We start from the raw sequence: 23,485 nt of genomic DNA, 5'->3' as shown, positions 1-23,485 counted from the left end.
GGACAAATCTGACCTGTTTCTGGATCACAAATAAATTTCAATGGAACAAAAGCACAATATTTATCAAACTAACCTTTTGTGCTCAAGAGACTAAAACAAAATGGCAAATACAACACTTAATAATAAACAATATAATTCTAAAATTAGCCTAAAACCCAGAGCATCTGCAAAGTTTAGACAGTTTTGAATGCTCATTGGGTAAAATAGTTTTGGAAAACAGTATATTTCTACTTCAGCTAAATGAAAATATCTGCACATAAATCTTTCGCAACTCTATGTTAAGTAAATAATACAAAATAAAAAAATGACCATGTATTTGTGATCTTTTTGGCTTTGAGATAGGTTTTCTTTTCAGTCAAAAACTGAAATTAAGTGTGAAAGGTAAGATTCAGCATTTATTTTTCATTTTATTTTTAAGAGAATGCTCTTCTTTGTAGAGCCAGGTTCAAAAAACAGTTTTTATATTTGGAAAAGTTGCTGCTGTAGACTTAAATATTTTATCTTAATTGAAATACAGATATTGTTTTATATGAACTTGTCTTAGACAGAGTCCAACATTTTGGAAGTAGTTATATTTGACTTGAAATGCTTTTTTTTACAGCAGCTTTTTTCTGTTTCACACACACAAAAACCCCCAATGACTTTTATTTTGGTAAAACCGGAAGTGCCTTATTTGGTTCCGGCCCTATTGACACTGGTGTGGAAAAGATGGCTGCTTCGGCGGCAACTGCGAGTTCTTCCCCCGGTTTGTGTCCAAATTACGCCGTAATTTGCTCTTTTCTGGAGCGATACGGCGCCTTGTTGGATTTACCGGAGCTGACGTTTCCTCAGCTGGAGCGATACCTGCGGGACACGTCTACAGGTGAGGCGGAAAAGCATGCAGCTGCTGCGGGGACGAAAAGATGACAATGCTAACGTGCTAGGAGCTAATGCTAGCTGCTTGTGTGTTATTGTGTTATTCTTTTAACCTTCGTGTTTAAATAAATACGATTTATTCACATCTTGGAATTTTCCTTTGAGGTGAAAAACACGCATGCACACTTTAAAACCACACATTTAGCCAAATCTCACCGAAATATTCGATGTTTTCTGTCACTTTTTAGCTTTTTCGAATGGAGCTGAATTTTTCAGCCTTTATCTGCTTTTCTCACAACAAAACTGCTGTTAAATGTGCGGCGAAAACTCCGTTTGTGAGTCTTTTAATGGGATGGTTCCACCGGACACCCTCTGGGGGTTCAGGTTAGTTGTTGTTCACCACGTTAGTGAGTTAACCAGGCTTGAAATTAAGCACTTTATTTACTGTTTGGATAATTTACCAGGCACTGGTTAGCTCATCCTCCATAAACTTCCCATGTGGAAGTTACTGCATCCGGCCGAAACTTTCAAAATAAAATGTTGGTCAAACTAATAAATCTCCAGAGTAGCTTTAGAACATAGAGGGTCATTTTATTTGATTTAACTTTTATTCCTCTGGTAAATGTTGACATAAAATAATTTTAGTTTCACTTGTTTTCTAATTAGGGCTAATTTATCTTCCTAATTTAGTTTTGCCTGGTTTTACATAATTATTGTAATTATTTATTTTTACACAACTGTTTTTGTTTTTAGGGGGAGCACCAACGAAAAAGTTTATAATTTAAAAACTCAGACCTTTTTTAATCATTCCCCCTTTTTTTACTATGTTAAACTGCTATAAATTTAGAGAATTTTAATTTTGAGAAACACATTAATTCTGATAAATCTTTTTCATTGTGAAATCTGTTGCAGCAAAAACTGAATGAATTTCAGTTTATTTCTCTGTTTATTTGTTGTTTTTATTTTTAGAAGTTAATAGCTTTGATATTATTATTTTATTCATTCAAATAAATAATTTTATTACATTTTCTTGGTATATTTATTTGAAGAATTTATGTTTTTAGTATTAGAATTAGCCAATTAATGGGCTTTGGTTTGTTTGTATAAATAAATTTCTTTATATTTGATTTAGTAGTTTTATAGTTTGTTTTTTCTAATTTGCAGAATATTGTTTTTCTGCTTTATATTTAACAGTTTTCATATTTACTTTTATCGTGTTGTAGTAAAACATTTGTTGAATTGAATCCATTTTTAATTTCCATTTTTCCTTCACAATAAACTGATGAACTGTTTTTTGTTTTTAGCTGCTTTAAGTTCTCACGTTTTTTTCCTCATGTCAAACTAAATCTCCTTAATTCTGAATAGACTGTTTCAACAAAAAAAACAATGTTATGTAATTTTTGTGAGTAAATCTGTTAATAAGTTATTATTGTTATTATTTATAACTCTTTTATTAGTTTCTATTTTTCTTGGTTTTGTTGTTAAACTACAAACACACTATTTCTTTTTTCCAAACTGCATCCATTTCAAGTTTGTTTACTCAGATTTGTTTTATCTTAAATAAAAAAAGCTGTGGTGCAGGGGTAGAGCGGTCAACCCTTGATCAGAAAGTTGCAGGTTAGTTTTCTGCTTTGTGTTGAAGTGTCCTTTGGCAAGGCACCAAACCCCCACATTGCTGTTTGTGGTTACAGGTTGTGCATGTCTGACAGTCAATACAAATGATTTGACAATTTGTTTTATAAGTTGTTGCAGTTTAGATTTATAAATTTAGGATGAATTTTTATTTTTAAGGAAACTGTTATAATGAAGACTTGGGTTTATTTTTTCTGCAGATTTCTGGTGCATTCTATGGAATATCATGTGTAGCCGAAACTTTGTTTTTGTGATGACAAAAAATCAATCTTAATGACAAATTCTCATGTTTATTTGGCCATTTTTTGCTTAGTAAGTTATCAAGTATTTAATAATTAAAAATAGCAATTTGTGAAAAGAATAGTGGTGGTAAAAATGATCAACTTGTGCTTTTAAAAAGTCAAAGCTTTAAAAGTTGAATCTTGTCAGATTAAAATCCCAAAATGTGTTTAATTAACAGTTTTTGCATTTAGTTCTAGCAGAGAAATATAATTAGGAAAAAAGTTAATGTTTTTCGATTTCAAACATTTAAATACTTCCTGGTTTACAACAGTTTTGAATGTGTTACATAACATTTTTATTAAACGTCTCCTACATAATAATTTTTTATTTTATTTTGCAGAACAAATATATACAATCCTAAAAGTTTAATATACTTTGTAAAAATGAATGACTTGTTTATTTTTTTTCTTTTAATTATATACAGTCTATCAGAACGTTAATATTTTAATGTATTTTGTCAGGGTTGGTAACAAAGTTTAACTACTTTCTTTTAAAATAAATCTTGTAAAAGACATTTAGTTGGTGAGGTTAAATAACTATGTTGCATCTTTTCAGCAAAAGTCAATTTAATTAAATCAGAACCATATTTTAGCACCAGAAAATATTGGAAAATAGATATGATTTTTTAAAATTTGTTTGTAGCTTACTGTATTCAATAAAAATATTGTGCTTTTTCGGATGAATTAATTAATTGATTTACTCCTAGAAAGTGACCAAAAGCCACAACATCTGCAGGACGAACAGTTGATCTTTGTTTGTAGTTATGCAGAAAACAGATTAAACAGGAGTTATTAGCTAAATAGGCTCCGCCTACTGCAGGTGAAGCTGCAGAGACAGGCAGGGACCATCAACAAATTGCATCAAAACATCCCAGACAATCAATTTGATTTTATCTGCTACAAATAATCAAAACTGCATCACAGACACTCAATACGGTTATTACAGATTACAATAAATTCTCAGTTGATCAAAAATACTTTTATTCTTTCTATTTTAGTAAACTACAAATGTCGGAATAATGTGCTTTGTAGACGTTTCCTTGTCTGGTTTCTCTCTCGCTTGATTTTTCAAAAAGAAAATTTTAAATTTTCAAGATACAGTTTTGTTTCTTTTAAAAAAAATCTTTTTGTGTGTGATTTTCTTTATTTTTTTATTTCTTTGAAATTTTCTTTTTTTTCAGTTTTTTATCTTTTAGGCATTTTTTTAGAACTACAAATTTAGTTTGAACTTTAACCATCCTGTCCTCAGTTTTGGAGTTTATTTGAAGTATGACATTTCTTCAGATGACTGCAGTCAAATGTGTATTTTCATAATAATCATAATAACGAGTGATCATGCAGCCTTTTTTTATGAAACATGTTGTTTTCAGTGAACTCTTTGCTCTTTCTTCCTCCTCTCAGTTCCAAAGCTGCTGGTTGATCTCCACGTGAAGCTGCTGAGGAAGATCGGCAAATCTGTGACCGCTGACAGATGGGAGAAGTACCTCGTCAAGGTAGAGTTTACCTGTTAAATGTTCTCTACCTGGTTCTGTTAGCGTTCACGTACAATCCTTTCTGGATGAAACACAGACAGAAGAGAACTCGACTGTCCTGTAGAGTCATGCAGTTCTGTTAGCTGCTCACTAGGGGGCGGCATTTCCTCAATGAGCTGTGAACTGGACGCGGAGAAAACCGTCAAATTATCCGATCTTCATGCGTGGATGAGCGCCTGCAGAACTGATTCATTCAAATAAAAAAAAATTGGACTGTTATAAAGAACAACAACATTAGTTGTGTTATGAAGACCGTAGAGCAGTACACTGAACCTTCAGGCCTTGTGATCATCAGGATTTGTACCTGCTCGTCTCCGCTGCTTGTTCTGAAGCCTTCAGTAATCCTGAAACCTGTTGCAGGTGTGTCAGGAGTTCAACATGACGTGGGCGTGGGAACTGGAGGAGAAAGGCTACAAAGAGATGTCCATGGAGAGCAAAGCAGGAATTCTGAAGGTGAGAGAATGACTTCTAATGATTCCTAATGATTCCTACTTCCTCTGAGCGTCTCACGATGTTTCCATTGCAATACGTTGTTTATTGTCTTATCTGCTCTATGCGTTTGTGTGACAAGTTTCTTTGTTTACTTCAGTTTCTGTGCTAAAAGTTCTTTACTGACTGTTTTTCTTAGTTTTTGTGCAAAAAATGATTTACTGTTTTTCTTTGTTTTTTGCTATAAGGTATTTACTGACTGTTTTTCTTACAGTTTTTTAGTAAGTTCTTTATTGACTGTTTTTAGAGTTTTTTGCGATATGTTGTTTGTGAACATTTTCCTCCAGTTCTTGTGCGATAAGTTGTTTTGTGTCTTTTCTTCCTCCAGTTCTTGTGCGAATGCCAGTTTGACGAGAACGTGAAGTTCAAGACGGCCATCAACGACGAGGACCCGGATAAGATGCGGCTGCAGCCGATCGGCCGGGACAAAGACGGGCAGATGTACTGGTTCCAGCTGGATCAGGACAACAACGTGCGTCTTTACGTTGAGGAGCAGGACGACCTGGACGGCGCCTCCTGGAAGTGCATCGTCAGGTGAACGGCGAGACGAAACATGATGGAGCTGCTGAGAAATCAAATGAGAATATAAAGAAAAAAGATTAAAAAAATGTTTTCTTTCTCCTGCAGATCTACAGATTTCCTGAGTCGAATGGGTTAAACCTTTTCTTTTTGTTTAAAGTTTTCTCTTATCCTCTTCAGAGATCGGAACGACTTGGCAGAAGTCTTGGCTTTGCTGAAAACACAAATTGACCCGGAGCTGTTTAAAAAGAAGGAGGTGAAAGCTGAGGGCGAGGAGGACAAAGACGCCGAGAGCAAAGGTGAAGGAATCCCAGCATAACAAACATTTAGAAAATGCATCAGGGCGTTTTCTATTGGTCGAGTTTTGCGGTTGAATCCTGAATCTGTGCCGTTTTTCCCTCCTTTGTTCCCTCCGATTGTCGTCTGTTGGATCAGAGTGAAAGCTCGACTCGAGCGGACCAAATAAAACCAGTTTCATTCACTTGCAGGTGAACTCTGGTATGAATGCAGACAGGCTAAACACATTTTGAAATCATTTTTCTCATGAATTAACTGTAGTTATCATCTGTGGATGACCGAAAGGGATTCTTGTTTTAAATCAAATCATCTGAATCCAGATCAGACGAAACGGGCTGAACCATTTTCTGTGGGGGAGTCAGTCCTACAAGCTGCTTCGGTTTGGCAATTAGCCAGAGTGAAAAGAAGACAACATTTCCCACAATCCTTTGTCCCTTTTACCTTTTTTATGTTTTTGGAGTTATAAGTTTATTTTTCCTTTCAGTGTTTTTTGTATTTTGTACTTTAGCCACAAAGAATCCACAAACTCAAAAATGACCACTATTTTTCCCCCCAAATTTTTACATTTTATTTAACATTTTCAAATTTTTTGTTTGTTTTTCTTAATTGCTGCAACCCAAAATGAACAAACAAGCAAATATTTAAAAAAAAATACTATTACTACCACTAGCTCAGTGGCCTTGTGGTAGAGTGTCCGCCCTGAGACTGGGAGGTTGTGGGTTTAAATCCCAGCCGAGTCATACCAAAGACTCAGTGCCTCCCTGTTTGGCACTCAGCATTAAGGAAGTGGATTGGGGGTTAAACCACAAAATGGTTCCTGAGTGCTCCTGTGTCTGCAGCTCACCCCTCCCCTGAGGAAACTATCAAATGCGGAGAACACATTTCACACACCTACATGTCTGACAACTAATGGGACTTTAACAAACCCATTTCTGTTACTAAAACTTAATTTGGCCCTGAGAGGGTTTAAAGGGTTCTTTACTTAAATAATTGAACAGTTTTTATGCAAATGTTTGGCAACTTTAAATGATAAAGCTTTGTAAATCACATTTACGTAAACTTTTATTAAACTAGAAAAGTTTATGAAGTTATGTTTAATGTCTTAAATTCAAATCCATTTGTAATTTTTCTCATTTTGTCTTTAAGAAAGTAAAACAAAAAAACTTATCGTTTAGTCATCCACAGTGGAGGATCCTAATGAGTTTATTTTATGAATACTTCTCTTACGAGCAGCTTCACTGCATCCTAAAATTACTTGAGTAGATTCATGATAAAAAAACAATACTTTTACTCATCTTCTAAGGATTTTATCTGTTTAGTTACTTTTTATGTTACATTTACACCAATTACTGTTAAAATTAAGTTTAAAATGTTCACGTAATTTCAGGAAAAATGTAAGAAAAGAAGAAGTTCTGGTTTGATTGAACAACCAGAACTTTCAATCATCTCAGACATTTCAGATGAACCACAAACTCCTCTTTTGTGATTTGTGGCACTTTTACTTATTTAATATTATTTTAAAGAAAAGAGATTTGATGTTCACTGAAATTAAAAAATGATTGGTGTTGGCAAATGAAAATGTGTTTTTTCTTTGGGAAAAAAACCCCTCCAAACTTCATTCTTACTTTATTTTCATCTTCTGCAGGTGATGCTAAAAAGACTGAAGACACGTCGGATGAAGAACACAAAGACTCAAAGACGGACGTTTGTCCGATTTCTTCAAAGTCCAAAAGCGACGAAGAATCGCCACAGAAAGATGAGCAGAAACCTGAAGATTCCGAGGTCAAAACCTCTTTAAACGGCGTCGTAGAAAGCAAAGCCGAGGCAGAAGTCTCCTCAGAGAACATCCGAGTGGAGGCGCAGACCATCAAGCAGGAGTCCGCGGAGGCGTGGGACGTTAAATCAAACTCGACTGAAGCGACGTCGACGTGCGAGGCGACCGCTTTGACCGTGAAAACGGAGAAAGCGGAAGAGCCGAAGAAGAGCAGCTCAGAGGAGATCCAGCAGACCCTGAAGAACGAGGCCAAAATCCCTCTGAAGAAACGCGGCATGAAGTTCAGCGAAAACGGCTCGATAGGAGTTCAAAACCCGACTGTCTGCCACCAGAAGGAGGTTTCCACCGAGAAGATCCAGAGACTGAGCGACCATGTGAACGGGGACGTTCAGCATCTGACGTCGCAGCGCCAAGACGCTGTGAAGGACGCCGTTCCTCCGGCCGCAGAGAAGGACGGCTCGCAAAACCGCAAGGTCGGTGGGAGCGCCGCAGAGGCCCAACAGGAAGTGACATCGCATCAAGACGACGAGAGGAAAAGCCTTCAAGAAGAAACGAAAAACAGAGAAGAATCTTCTTCTACACCAGGAGAGACTCGTTCATGTAAAGACACAAACAGCTCAGCAAACGTCGTCAAACAGGAACCAAATGAGAACAGAACTCCAGTTCTGAAAGAAACATCAGAAACAGAATCAAAGAACTTGAATTTAAATCATGAAGTCGCCTCCAAAGAACTGGAATCGAAGATCTCACAGGAAAACACGGAAAAGGAGAAAACGGAAGAATCGGAGCCTCCACGGAGCCAAACGGTAGAGGACACGAAGGAAACGCCGCGAGCTCAGGCTGGTGGAGGAACATCTGATGATCCGGCGGAAGTGAAGAGGCTGGACGCCAGCGAGGAGCCGCCGCTGGAGAAAGAATTAGACGAAAGGAAGGAGGTGAAAACAGATACATCTGAACCCAGTGAGTCCAGCGAGAAACTCCCGGAAGATAAAGGACTAGACAAAATCCAGGAGGTGAAAACAAACAAATCTGAAGCCATTGAGAAGGCACCAGAAGATAAAGAATCAGATGAAATCAAAGAGGTGAAAACAAATAAATCTGAACCCAGCAAGTCCATCCAGAAGCTGACAGAAGAGAAAGAATTAAGCGACAAATCAGAGAAAATCCAGGAAGTGAAAACGGACAAATCTGAGTCCAGCGAGAAGCCACCAGAAGATAAAGAATCAAACGACAAGTCAGAGGAAATCAAGGAGGTCAAAATAGACAAATCTGAACCCATTGAGAAGCCACCAGAAGATAAATCAAAAAGCAAATCAGAAAAAATTGAAATGGTAAAAACGGACAAATCTGAACCCAGTGAGTCCAGCGAAAAGCCGCCAGAAGATAAAAAATCAAATGATAAATCAGACGAAAACAAGGACGTCAAAATTAACAAATCTGAACCCTGCAATACCAGCGAGAAACTGCTGGAAGAGTCGAAAAACAAATCAGATGAAAACAAGGAGAAAACTGACAAATCTGAACCCAGTGAGTCCAGGAAGAAGCCAGAAGAAAATAAAGAATCAAAAAACAAATCAGACGAAATCAAGGAAGAGAAAACAGACAACTCTGAGTCCAGAGAGAAGCCGCCAGAGGATAAAGAATCAAAAAACAAATCAGAGAAAATCCAGGAGGTGAAAACACAGAAATCTGTACCCAGCGAGTCCAGCAAGAAGCCACCAGAAGAAAATAAAGAATCAAAAAACAAATCAGACGAAATCGAGGAAGGGAAAACAGACAAAGCTGAACCCATTGAGAAGCAACTGGAAGATAACAAATCAAAAAACAAATCAGATAAAATTGAAAAGGTGAAAATGGACAAATTGGAACCCAGTGAGTCCAGCGAGAAGCCAGAAGAAAATAAAGAATCAAAAAACAAATCAGACGAAATCAAGGAAGGGAAAACGGGCAAATCTGAGTCCAGCAAGAAGCCACCAGAAGATCAAAAATCCAAAAACAAATCAGACGAAATCGAGGAGACAGACAAATCTGAGTCCAACATCATCAAAGACACTTCTGAGCCAGAAAAGTCCAGGAAAAGAGTCGACGGTGCGACGCCCGAGCCCACAAAGACAGGTGACTCTCTGCCAGCAGGAGGATCGGGCGACAAAGGCGACCTCAAAAAGCTGCCGGAGAACGAACAGACTCAGATCGACTCCGACCTCCAGGAGATGAAGGAGACTCCTGCGGAGAAAGACGAACCGTCCAGCCCTGCAAAGGTCACAAATATCACTGCGGAGGCCGAAAAAACGGCTGAACCACCAAAGAAAAAAGAGGAGGAGCCTGAACTCAGAGAGCGTCCTTCATCAGGAGACACGAGCAGCAAAGAACCTTCCAGAGACCAAGTTACAGACGGAGTCCATAAAAAGGAGGAGCCAGAAGACGAGGAACGAAGCAAAACGCCAACGAAGGAGGAGGAGGAGCCTGAGGCCCGAACCAGGAGCAAAGACCCGGAAACCGAATCCTCGGACAACACCGACAAAAGCTCCAAAGACAAGAGAGCAGAGGAGGTGGCCAACGGGAAGGAGGCTCCGCCTCCCCGGAAAAGAAAGCCGGCCCACCGGAGGAAAGCCGAGGTGCAGAGGGAGGAGCGGCTGGCCGACTCCGAGTCGGACTCGAACACAGGGATGTGTCTGCGAAGGTCGCCGAGGATCTCCAGACCCACGAGCAAAGCGGTGGAGATTCAAGAGAGGAAGCCAGAGAAGGTTTCCACGCCGCAGAAAGACGAAAAAGAGGAGGAGGAAGAAGAGGAAGAGGAGGAGGTAAAAACGGTTGAGAAGAAACCTAAAGAGAAAAGACCAGAGCAGGAGGGCCAGCAAAAAGCCAGGGTAAGGCCAAAAGAACGTCCCACCACAGCAGACAGCCCCAAACCCCCTAACCCGAACCTCCATGTCTTCTTTCAGGGGAGGAAGAGGCGGCGGGTGTGCTGGAGCAACACCAGATCCCGCCGGAGAAAGAAAACCTCAGAAGACGAGGAGGAGAACAGCGACCAGGAGTCCTCCGACGAGGAGGAGGAGAGCGAGGAGGAGGACGACAGCGACGAAGACTACAAGGTTCAGCTGAACAGGAAGAGGCGGAACCGAAACCGAGAGAGGCGGAGCTCCGACTCCTCCACGTCCACGGACGATGATCTACCTCCAAACGACGACCCCTGCAAACACTGCGGTCTTCCAAACCACCCAGAGCTGGTGAGTCCTCATTTACCGACTTATTTCACTTGGAGCTTAAACGTATTTCACCTTTAACAAAGTCAAGGCCCGGGGGCCGGATCCGGCCCTCCAGATCAGTTTATTTTATTGTGACCCGATGTTTATTTTTAACTTGTATAATTTTGGCAAAATATATTTTTATGGAGACTAAAATATTGAAAGTTATTTAAAGTTTAAGTTGATTTATTCTGGAATAATATTCCTGACTTTTTATAACATAATTATGTTAAAAAGTTACGGTTTTAAAGTTTTAAAAATTGGCATTTTGGACTATTTTGTCCATCTTAGCAACGATCCACAGCCCTAAAGATTACCATATTGACACAATATTGACGATAAAGTACAATGTATCCGCTTTCGGAAACTGTTGGAATTTTTCAAATGGAGCAAACTTGAGAAATGACAGTAATTCAAAGAGCGCTTGTGCAAACACGCTCGGTTCTAAAGGTGTTTATCTTTAGAAAAAACATCCAAGGGGCAAATCTTAACTTCCAGGTTGAAGCACGTTTAAAACAAAAGTATATGAAACCACGTTTATAGCAGCTGAAACAAAGAACTCAACTTGACAATCTTATTTGACTTGTTTATCTATAAAAAAACATCCAATAAGGCAAAGATTTAACTTCCGGATTGAAGCACGTTTAAAAAAGCAAATGAACCCATTTTTATGGGAGCTGAAATAAAGAGTCGATCTATAGAAAAAACATCTTAAGGAGCAAATCTTAACTTAACACAATAAAAAACAAAAGTATCTGGAACCAGTTTTTAGGTCTAAATATTTCATTTTTAAACATTTACTACTGCGTTGAAGTGATGAAGTAACCAGCTGGTTCTGTCTGAGCTCCACTTCCTGTCGATCTATAGAAAAAACATCTAAGGAGCAAATCTTAACTTCCGGATTGAAACACAATAAAAAACAAAAGCAGCTGGAACCAGTTTTTAGGTCTAAATATTTCATTTTTAAACATTTACTACTGCGTTGAAGTGATTAAGTAACCAGCCGGTTCTGTCTGAGCTCCACTTCCTGTCATGTGTTTCCATTAGAACGGTTCCTGCTGTGATAATCTAGTGTCTCCTCGTCTCTCCTCCAGATTTTACTCTGCGACTCGTGCGACAGCGGCTACCACACAGCCTGCCTCAGACCTCCGCTCATGGTCATCCCCGACGGGGAGTGGTTCTGCCCGCCCTGCCAGCATGTAGGTGTTCGAGCGGCGAAACAACCTCAGGCGATCCGTGACACAAACTGAAACCGTCTTCTGGTCTCTCCTGCAGAAGCAGCTCTGCGACAAACTCGAGGAGCAGCTGCTAAACCTCGACGCCGCTTTGAAGAAGAAGGAGCGAGCCGAGAGGAGGTAAAGCTCCGCCCCTTTTGGAAACACATTCTGAACTTAAAAAGAATCTTTAGAAAATGAGTTTTCTTCAGAAAACAGGAGGGTTGATGCATTTATTTATCAGATTTGTTATTTTGTTAAAGTGTTTCGCTGCTGCTTCTATAAGAAAATGTGTATTTCTGTCTCAGTGATCACAAAAAAGTTGAGATGTTTTTGATCCTGAAGTCCATGTGGATGCTCTGTGTTGAAGGAAAGAGCGTCTGATTTATGTGGGAATCAGTCTGGAGAACATCATCACGCCTTCTGTAAGTCCACGCTGAGCGCGTCATCGCATGAGGACGAGTCGTTTGCGAATGTTGGAAACATTTTTAGACTCTGAATTCGTTGCAGGTGGAAGAAGAAAAGCCAGAAATAGTCATAAAGGAGAAGAAGGAGAAGCGCAGCAAAGGCTGGGGTCGGAGGTCGACCAGGGCCAAGAAAACCATCAGCTACAGGTCTGTGTAGCAGCTTCAGGTCAACCGACGTTGGTCTGAAACCAGCTGAGATGTTGCTACGCTGCTCAGGATTTAATCGACCTTCATTACTGATGAGCTTCATGAATCTGTGGTTTTGGATTTTACCAGCATTCATCGTGTTTGAGTCACACATTAGCTAGACCTGGGATTGAATTTTAAACCAGTTTTAATTTAAAAAAATGTAAGTCCAGGTTTAAAAAACTAAAATAAATCCCAAATTAAGATTTTACCTGAATCTAAATAAGCTAAAATCAGAAAAGGAGACAGTTTAGATTCTAATGAATGAAACTGAATTCACTCAATCCACAAAGTTCAGCCCACTTCATAAAAATAGGGGAAAATCCTTTCTAGGTCTTTCTTCTTTTTTTTTTTTTCTTTGTCAGTCTACTCTATCACAGTTAAAAGAAAAGGATGAAAGTGCATCAAGTCATAACGATAGGAAATGTCTTTGACTTTCTTCCATTTTAAATCTGCAGCAGGTTCGTTCTGATGGGTTGTGGCTCTTATTTTGAAAGGACTTTGTATTTGCTGCTGTCAAAAGTAACAGAAGTTAAAATAGTTGCATATAGAAACACATATAAAAATGAAAAAAACTGCACTGAAATGGCCATAAAAACATAAATAAATAAATAACATAAATAACTGAACCAAATGTCTCTTAGTGTGAAAGGATGCAAACTCCTTCCTGGACAAAGTGATAGTTCCTGACGTGGAGGAAGAACTTTTTTGGAGTTCACCTTTCATGGTCTCACACATTTTTTTGGTTCAATTTTGTGTTCTTTTTAATTTGATTTCTTCCAGCGTATTGTGTTCTGCGTCCTGATTGGCTGTAGACCTCGTCAGTTAGTCTCCTCTGTGTCTGCTGTACAGAATATGTTCAGTTTGACAAATTCCTCATAAATCTCAAATGGTGATCAGATCTTAGTTTTTATCTAATCCTGGACTTAATTTTCTATGAAAGTTTAAACTTCTAGAGTTTAAATAAGAGGAACATTTCAGAAATAAAGTGTAGTGAGGAGTTTCACAACCTTAAAACATCTATAATTATTGCAAAAAATGAAGTTGTAGATTTTACTCATCACTGAATATTTTTAAATCATAATAAAAATCATCTGCATTGAATAAACTCTTCTTCACCTGATGGACTTTTATGGTAGAGGTGATGATGCGTTCATGGTCATGGAGGACGTTTCCCTCCCACAGATCCCATCTTTGCTGATAGGATCCTGATTCTAGCTCCTTCTGTGTTCTGCAGGTTTGATGAATTTGACGAGGCGATCGAGGAGGCCATCGAGGAAGACATCAAAGAGGCTGAAGGTGGAGGTAAAACCATAAAAACTTGATTTTTATGAGACGTTTTTGAAGCTCCTGTTCTATTAAACCAACACATTTATGTTTTTTCCTTTTTTTCATTAGTTTCTACAAATCAGAAACTCACTTTTTACATTTTGTTTTATTAAAAAATGTGTTTTTATTTATCTAAACATGCAATATTTTTGAGTATTTTGCACTAAAAGTGGCTGTGAAATCACCAGGAGCGGGTCGAGGTAAAGACATGGCCAACATCACGGGTCACCGAGGAAAAGACATTTCCACCATCCTGCAGGCCGAGGAGGGCAAAGAGAACGGCCGGCCGCCCCGGCCCAGCGCCGGCCAGCGCCGCAAGAAGCGCCGGCGCCTCAACGACCTGGACAGCGACAGCACGGTGGACGAGGAGGAAAGCGAGGACGAGTTCTGCATCAGTGAGAGGTGAGGAACGGAGCAGCACCGGACCCGACGCCAACGTTTGTCCTGACCTCCGCTTCCCTCTGTTCAGCTCCGAGGAAGAGTTCGTGGTGTCGGAAAACGAGTCGGAAGCAGAGACGGATCAGGGTTCCAACAACAGCGACTTCGGCAGCAACAGCAGCAGGAGGAATCACTCCTCGTCGAGGAGCAGGAAGCTGGAGCCACGCAGGCGGAGCTCCAGGAAGAGGCGCAGACCCCGCGGGTACTCGGACGACGAGGAGGAGGAGACGGACGAGGAGGAGGAAGATGAAATCGGTAAATGAAGACGAGGAGGTTCAGTTTGTCTGGGATTCTTTTCTTTTCCTCAGGAGATTAAAGTTTAAAGTTCTGCTTCTCTGCTGAACAAACTTCAATGTTAAGAAAATATTTGTGTTTGTGGAAAACTCATTTAACCCGAGTTAGCAAACATGCTACCAGATCCCTGCCTCTTTGTTCTTTTTTTGTTTTATATTCATCAAAAAACACAAAGCTATGGAGAGAAAATAGTCTCAAAGGACTTATTTGAAACTCGTACATTTTGTGCGTAACTTCATGTACTCGCATGTACAAAAATAGCAAAATACAATTTACACACACAACTTTAAATCACAACAGCTTAAAACTAAATCCATAAAAAATACTCCCAAATCGCCGTATACACACAGAGCCACATTTACGTACAAATCTGACGTGAGACTCTTTCACGTCTCAAAGATTCATTCATTAGTGATGTGTTCAAATGCTGCTAGAATGCTGGGTCTTCAGAGTTTTCTTATCCCCGATAGTTAAGATACAGGACTTGTACAGTCGTGAAAAACATGGAAAAGTTTGGGGAAGTGAAAATGTGATTTCTAGGTCCTTGACATGAAATGTTCTACAAAGTTTTGGAAAAGTCATAAAATTGTAATATTTTGGATGCAAAAAAAATAATAAAATAAAATAGTGTAACATGAGATATAAATGTAAACTATGATGGGAGTTTACGTTGCTGTAAAGCAGGTCAAGTTTTCATCAGTTCAGCACGCGGCGATTTCAACTATTGACATTGATTGTAAAATGCAACGACATGCCGATTAAATGTACCTTTAACAACAAGAACTGACCAGTAAAAACTGTTTATTTTATTTGTGAGTTAATCTCTATGAAAATATTGGGTAAAGCAGTCAGTCTGTCTTACCTTGTGGGTGTGGTCAACTTTGTCAACTTCACTATCATTTTTTTCTAATTTTCACTATAATTTTTCTAATATTGACTAACACCTTTTTTCTAATTTTCACAAAAAAACATTTTTCCACTATATTTTTCTAATTTTCAGTATAATTTTCTTCTTATTATTTTAACTTTTTTTTTTCTAATTTTCACATTTTCACTATATTTTTTCTAATTCTCACTATAATTTATTTCTAATTTTCACCCAAAAAATTTTCACAATTTTTTTTTCCTAATTTCTACTATAGTTTTTTCCTAGTTTCCACTATAATTTTTTTTTCTAATTTTAGTTGTATTTTTTTCTAATTTTCACTATGCTTTTTTAATATTGACTAACAATTTTTTTCTAATTTTTTACTGATTTTTTTCTTTAGTTTTCACTTAAATCATTTTTCCACTATATTTTTTTCTAATTTTCACTACATTTTTTTTCTAATTTTCACTATATTTTTTAAAATATTTACTATGATGTTTTTTTATTTTGACCATAATTTTTTCTAATTCTTACTATAATTTCTTTCTATTTTTCACAAAAAATTTCATGCATTATTTTTCTAACTTTCACTTGAATTTTTTCCTATTTTTTCTAAATTTTAAAATTTTTCTTTAAATTTTTCAATTTTATTTTTTCTGAATTTGCTATAAAAGTAAAGTTTAGAAGTTTGCTATGATAAAAAAGTTAATGAATCCACTTTTTGTTGTATTTTGATCTTTATATGCAACACGATATAAACTTTAAATGAAAATACCTTAAAATTAGTTTTTTCACCACAAATAGTACGTTTAATTAAAATTAGATAAATTTAATTAATGAAAGACGGGTCATGATTAATAAATTGCTCAGAAAAACGTCGTTACATGACAGCACTAGTATCAATATATATATCTTGGTTTGATTTAGAGGCACCAACTACAATAGTCTGACTGAAATGTGTTTATTTTTAGTTAGGATATTCAGTAAAAGGTTATGGAAAACCATTGTTACAAAAGTGTACCAACCCTGAAGATAAACTGATTTACACTAAATTAAAAAAATAAATACTCAGAAATGCAGTTTTAAGCTTAAATTTCTTTAGATATGTCCACCATCATTCGAAAAATCCTAGAGGGACATGGTAAAAACACAGTTTTCATCAGAGTAGGTCTTCAGAATTTACATAAAACCAAGAACTGAACTTTCCCTTCCTTTTAGGATCAATAAATTGATAGAAAAGGATTCTTTAAATGTTTTTGATGTTTTAATAGTCTCAAGTTATCATCACTAAGCTGCTTCATCCCTGCTTTATAGTTTAAATTAATGTCATAATCTTTTAAATGTGTGATTTAAATGTGATTCAAAGTGAAGTTTGATGAAAAATTCTTGATTAATTATGTATTTTTTCTAATAATTCCTATACAAAACAGTATTTTATTGTTGATATTTGGGCCTCTCAGCGCCATAAACCCGTGTCCTTGTTGTTCGCAGTGACTGAGGGTTCCAGCGAGTACAGCGACAGCGACCTGGACATGAGTCGGCGGCGGTCCCGGCGGAGTCTGAAGAAGGAGGTGAACTACTGCGAGACGTCCGAGTCCGAGGGCTCTCAGGCGGGAACCAACCGCGCCAAAATCAAACCCCGACGGCGCCAGGACAGCTCCAGCAGTGAAGGTTTGATTTCTGCTCTGTAAAACAGTGACATCTGGTGGACAAATGAAGTCATGACAGTCTTAACAAAATCAGCTGAAACACAAACATCACTTTTGTTTAAAAAAAAATTACAAAAGACATTTAGCTCCACAGAAAGTTTAGCAAACTTCTTCAAATATATATCTATTTTAAATTTGTTAATTAAATTATGATATGCAAACATTGATACTTGGTTTATAAACCGATTAATGGAATTGAAATAATCTTTATAATGTGATATTAAATATTTAAGTTCCTTAAAAAAATTTTTTAGAAACATTTTGTTTTGGGAGGTTAAATGTGTTCATTTTCAGAATAAGAATTTATAATTTTGTTCCAGATTTTGTTGATTTAAATAACTTTTTATGTAGAATTATTTTTATAACCAAAAAGAATAAATCATATTTATCAGATTAAATATGAATTCAAAAGCTTAATTTTCGTGTAAACTCTTAGATTGAATTTTCTGCCCTTTGAAAGTATTTGGTTGAAACTGACTGTACATGAGAACTGGACTGAGTGACTCCTCCCCCTTGTGTTCCAAAAAGGACAGGAAGTTATAAATTGACCAATCAGATATTTCAGTGACTGTAGGTGGAGTCTGTTGGTCCTGACGTCCAACGTTCAAGATATTTGACAGATTTTGGCCACTTTCAAAAGGAAGGGTGTGGCCTTCCAACAAGCTCCCTCCTGATTGGCCAGAGTGTTTGCCATAGAAACGATGACTCATACTGACTCGGACCAATCACTGCGTATTGACGGTGCCTGGCTCCAACATGGCGACTGAGTTGACTTTATCAGGTTGGAGCTTCTATGGATGATATCACACTGACTCAGTCCAGTTCTCATGTACAGTCAATGGTTGATCTGCTGGTTGTTTTTGTGAAATTTTTTTGTAAACAATTTTCCCAAAATTATGAACTTTGATGATTTTGTGGTCTATAGTTCTTCCTGAGTCTTTTCAGCACCATGGACAGCAACTTCCTCTTCATCTGTGACCCTGAAGGAAGAAAATATTGAGCTTGAATGATTCTCAGTCAATATACAGTCTATGAAAAAAAACATTTCTGAGAGTGATTTGAGTAAACAGTGATCGGACGAGCAGGTGACCGTTTCTGTTTTCCATCTCCAGCGACTTTCGGAGACTCTGAGGACGAAGCGAAGGATCACAGGGTGAAGAGGAAGGCGGAGTCCTCCGAAGAAGATTCCCGGCAGCGGCGCAGACGTCTGGCGCTGAAACGGCGGCGAGCGTCCGAGGACGACGACTCTGATAGCGACTCTGACGACTCATCAGAGGAGGACCGACCCGTTCGTAAACGAGTGAACCGCATCGACTCGGACGACGACGACGAGGAGGAAGAGGAGAAGAAGCCGGCGGCGGAGAAGAAGGCCGCAGAGGACGCCTCAAAGGGAACGGAGGACTCCAGTCCGGAGCTGCAGCCTGCAAACGGACAGAGCACGGGGCGGAGCCAGGACGGCGTCATCCGCCGACCCTCCCCCGCCGCCGCTCAGCAGGAGCCACCTAAAACCGCCGGCTCCACGCCGGCCGCCGCTGCCAACGGTCTGGCTAACACGGACTTGCCCTCGCAGGAGGACGACGAGGACGACCTGCTGGGGGTCACAGACCTGGTGGACTACGTCTGCAATAACGAACAGTTGTAAAATCCGTTTCTTTTTGTGCTATTGTATTTTTATATTGCGTAACTTTATTATCCCGCCCACAAACACTTCCACGCCGTTTTTTCCTCAATGTGTCATTGGAACTTCTGCTGCCAAACTTTCCCGTTGAACGTTCTCCCTCAGCCAGAACTTCTGCGATCATTCCACGACGTCCGGTTCTGTGGAGAACCTCACCAGAGTTCAGTTCCACCTTAACTTTTAAAAAACCTCCATGAAGAATTCAGCAAGTTTACATCCATCAGAGTCGCTGAAACGAGTCGTTTTTTCCCAAAGTATTAAAAGCCAAGTTAGCCACGCCCCCTTTTTCGGTCATTCGTGGGTTCCAACGAACCAATCATGGTGTTAGATGAAAGTCACAACACACTTCCTTTGATAAGCTAACGTCTCACCAGGGGGCGCTGCTGCTGCTGCTCCCCTTTCCTGCATGTTGGGGTTCTCCCGCCTCCGTCCTCCTCCCAAAGGGGCGGAGCCCTTTGAGAATGTATATATGTGTGACCAACCTGCGTTTGTTTCCACTTTTTTACCTGATTCCTAGAGTAGCTTTTGTATATTGTATACTTGTAAAATGATCAGAAACCCGCGGCACCAGTGTTAAACAATCGGAACTCCTCGTCTAGCATCTTATTTACATTTTTCAGTGTATTTTTTTGTATATCTAAATCTTTATTTGTTGTCTATTTGAAGAAAAAAAAGTGTAAAGTGTCGTATTTTTTAATGTACATTTTCGTTTTTTTTTAACTATAAAATGACGTGGAGTTTTTCCTCATCTTTTTTTCTTCAAATTTCCTGGTTCTGTTCACATTTCAACCCCGGAACATGAATATAAAAAGTTTGGGACAGAAATAGGAAAATAATGGACATCAGTGATGAACCCAGTCTGTGTATATATATCTGTATTTTTGTTCTGTAATATATATAGAAGCATTTTGTAATCAAAAAGTATATTGGGCAATTCTTTGGATTGCATGAGTTTCTAACTGTTTTTTTCTTTTTTTGTAGAGATGCTGGAACAGGTTTTATAACAAAAACAATGTTAGCATGTTGGGATTTCTCTCTTGAGATGTGTTGGTGCTGAAGACAGGTGGAGGACCTGCTTCTTCTCTCCAGGTAAGCGCCCACTGCCGGACGAAAGGGAAGCCGCGACGGTTGGGCGCCATGGAAACGGGAGGCGCGTTTGTAAAAATATGGTGTAAATTCCTCCAGCATGGTCTTCACAGAGGAGAAGAAACCACTTCTATTTATCAGACCGGTTGGAAACCGAGGCCAAAATAAAGACTGAATCTGCTCTGCAGAGGGATGAATATAGAACTACGTGTCATAGAGGAGTCCGGAGCGCCATCCGCTCCAGATGAGGAATGACTGATGGTTTCATGTTTACCTCATGGTACATTTGTTCGCCGTGTTTAGGTCATAGTCGATCGTCTGTGTTTTGTCTGCTTCTTACATTTTGGTTAATTTTACTGTCATTTCTTATGGATCTGATCTTATACATTTGTCATAATAAAATGGGCTTCAAGCCGGATGATGGTTTACTTCCATGGAAGGACACACTGTTCACAGTAAGTTAGGGGTGTGACTTACAAGAGTGTTTCTCCTTTATTATTAGAAACTCATTTGATATTTATTACCGCTAAAATTAAAGAAATTATAAAAATCCCTGCAACACCTGACTGCTACGATCGGGCGGTGATACTCGTATTTGTGGCAGTTTGAATGATGAACTTGAAACGACAAAATCCACTTTTTATACCTACAGAATGTCGACATTAATGCCATATTGAAAGGGTTGTTTTGGAATCTTTTTGGTTTTAGCCTAAATAAGTTTATCACTACAATACTATTACCTACATATCAATAAAATCTGTGAAGTGAAACAAACTGTTTTTGACATCCACCAAGTTTATCACAATATTTCTTAGTTATTGTCCATAGCATAATGTATTAAAATCAGAATTTTTTTTTTTTTGTATTTTATTTTCTAAAAAAAAATTTATCGATTTACTTGAGTTAATATATTTTTATATATTTATAAATTACGTTAAGAAATGAGATCGTCACACTTCGGACCTCTCTTAATCCCGTGTGTCGTCACTAACCTTTGCTGCGTTGCTGATGGATTAAATGGGATTCAGATGAACAGAGGAGCTTCAGTTTTTCAGCTAAATGAGTCCAAATGTTGGAAAGGAGCAGAAATCAGGTTATATAAGCAGCTTGTAGAGGTGGAGAGGATTCATCACTGAACCCACAGGAGATCTCATGGATGTTTGGTAAACGTCTTTATTTCTGAATCTTTATTAACACCAGAAATGTGATACATTAAATTAGAATATTATTTTCTCTTGTAAAAGTTGAAAAATCAGCATCAAGTTGCTTAATTTTTTTAAATGCTGTTTATTCAAAGTGAGGAGAATAACAATAACATTTAAAAATAAAGAGAAAAGGCAACCAAAAAAATAGATTTTTAATGTTTTTTATTAGATTTTCAATAAAACATCAACTTTATATTAATTACAAACAGTAAAAAGTTTACTCCTAGATTAAGCCATAAAAGTTAAAAACATTTGTATAGAAATACAATCATTTGTTTATTGATCCTGTGCATCATATTTGATTCCTTATAGCTCTGTGTTCACAGAATTATATCCACCAGACAAACAGCAAAACAGAGAAATCAAGAAGAAGAATTAAAACGGTTTTGGGCCTTTAAAATAAAATCAAACGATCAAAGAAAGAAACCTTAAATCTGAGGTCAGTTCTAATCCTTTTCATAATGTGCTCAATATAAGTTCATAGATTTAAGGATTTTGTTAATATTTGTGCAAACATATCTTTAATGTGAATGTGTGACATCACCTGGACTTAAAGTTTTACAGGTAAAACACCTGCTGTAAATAGAAACATATAAATACATAAATACACTTTAATACCAAATATTTAATTGTTGGCTTAGTTTAAGATAATTTTTCCATAGTTTTCTAAAAACTTACATTTTCTTGATTTAAACTATATATTCTTTCACTTAAAAACTGAAGCCTAAAATATTAATCTAACAGTTTATTTTTTTAAAGTTTGTGGAAAATATTGCTCGTCAGCTCCTATGACTCAATCATGTTAGCATTTCTAGATTTTTCTCATTTAAATTAGATGTTTTTTTTCATGTTTTATACTATTTATATTTTATCAATTTCAAAATAAGTAAAATAATAAATGGATAATAAAGTGGCTACTAAATTTTCTTTGTTACAATTTTAGGAAGCTGAAGTTCTTTTTAGTATTTTAATAAATGTAAAAAAAATAATAACTGACATTTGTGAATCAGGAAATTCCCATATTTTAAATAAACAGAGAAAAGACATTTGATCATTGAGAGGAAATCCACACCAGCTTTTCAAAGTAAAAGCATGCGTTTTCATTCTAAAGTGGGATAAAACATTTTTTTTATTGATATTTCTATTTAAAATAATAAGAGTGTTATGTAGTGAACTGCTCCTTCTGCAGCTTTATTGTGCTTCTGTTGGACTAAAGAACCAATATTTACATAATTATTCAATTATTATAAGAATTCAACCCTTTTGATCCCACTGAAACTGCTCATCCATCCACTCTCACTGCATCTTCTGCATCCGGACCTCGGGTCTGTCGGCCTCGGCGGCGTTCCTTCCAGACAGGAAGGGGAGGATTTTCTCGAAGAGAAGGATGCAGCTCGCCATGCCTGCAGATGAATGAGGATGGGAGGTTACAAAGGGAGGTGAGTCAAACCGACACAAAGTTAAGGTTGTCACGATAAAAACACATTTCCTGAAGGATTTTACCTGCCGAAAGCTTGTTAAAGTTCCCTTAACAAAATGCGGTTACAAAAATAAAAGCTTTTTCTTGTTTCACTGCAATAAATTTTTGCTTAACTGATTAAAAATCTTCCTCTAAATTCTGATTGTTGCTCATATTCTAAAGTAAAATGTATCATTTAAAAACTGCAAAAAATTAAAACATAATTAAAAAATGTTTCAGTGAAAGAAATCCTGTGAACAAGATTTAGGTCTCTTTATTGATGCCAAAAACATTTACAGACTAACTTACATTTTTTTCTTTTTTAATAACAACCTGCATGTTTTTACTGAAAACATTTAGAGGACCTGATTCACCTTCTCTGCTGTCTGAGTGTTAAACGCTAATCCACAGCTGCCCAGGCTACAACCTGAAACAAGGTGGGCTCAAAGCCCCGCCCCTCACCTAAAGCAGGTCCCAGCCAGTAGACGAAGCAGTACTCCAGGTAAGAGTGACCACTGCAGGGGAACTGCAGTGAGAAGGCCAGGACGGGGTTAAACACTGCTCCGGAAAGGTTTCCAGCTGCAAAAAACACAAGAGATTAAACCTTTCAGTTATTTAAAGACAAAAATGATTAAAAAAATGTCTATTTTTAGGTTTATTTACTGGGTCGTTGAGCTAAAATATTCAGTAAAGAACTAATATATCAGATTATTATTTCAGAGGAATAAAAAACTCGATCATAAGAACAACCACTTTTAGTTTCTCAGACTGATGCTTTCCTGGTTTTTGTCTTTTAATAAATTATAGCAGAACATTAAAAATATGTTTGCAGACATCCTACAATTTATTACAAAGCTAAATAGAAAATAAACTCAGTTTTGACAAGAAAAAAATTATAAATATATTTGTAATCATACCCCCCCCCCCC

At 37.7% G+C, this 23,485-nt stretch overlaps 2 protein-coding genes across 2 annotated transcripts in view; one reads left to right on the top strand and one right to left on the bottom strand.

Annotated features, from left to right (window-relative positions):
• Positions 1 to 752: 752 nt before the first annotated feature.
• On the top strand, positions 753 to 20,389 carry rsf1b.1 (remodeling and spacing factor 1b, tandem duplicate 1; the record flags this gene model as incomplete). Its single annotated transcript, XM_024265894.2, is given in 16 exon segments — positions 753 to 862; positions 4,170 to 4,261; positions 4,661 to 4,753; positions 5,118 to 5,323; positions 5,489 to 5,607; positions 7,251 to 10,246; positions 10,322 to 10,606; positions 11,719 to 11,823; positions 11,900 to 11,979; positions 12,209 to 12,263; positions 12,349 to 12,452; positions 13,729 to 13,796; positions 14,009 to 14,222; positions 14,290 to 14,513; positions 16,912 to 17,091; positions 18,242 to 20,389. Coding segments are annotated over 16 exon segments (5,461 nt in total), but the record flags the coding sequence as incomplete, so codon positions are not given.
• An 856-nt stretch (positions 20,390 to 21,245) lies between these two features.
• Positions 21,246 to 23,485, bottom strand: part of LOC112142061 (aquaporin-11) — a 3,848-nt gene continuing 1,608 nt past the window's right edge. Inside the window, exons 2-3 of the mRNA XM_024265302.2 lie at positions 23,020 to 23,136; positions 21,246 to 22,501 (exon numbers count right to left, since the gene is read on the bottom strand). Of these exons, the coding sequence (XP_024121070.1) occupies positions 22,395 to 22,501; positions 23,020 to 23,136 (224 nt within the window). The 3' untranslated portion in view covers positions 21,246 to 22,394. The remainder of the gene's footprint in view (positions 22,502 to 23,019; positions 23,137 to 23,485) is intronic.

The sequence above is a fragment of the Oryzias melastigma genome, linkage group LG14 (assembly GCF_002922805.2).
Source record: "Oryzias melastigma strain HK-1 linkage group LG14, ASM292280v2, whole genome shotgun sequence".
In the NCBI taxonomy this organism is placed as follows: domain Eukaryota; kingdom Metazoa; phylum Chordata; class Actinopteri; order Beloniformes; family Adrianichthyidae; genus Oryzias; species Oryzias melastigma.
This window is presented reverse-complemented; position numbering and strand designations above follow the sequence as displayed.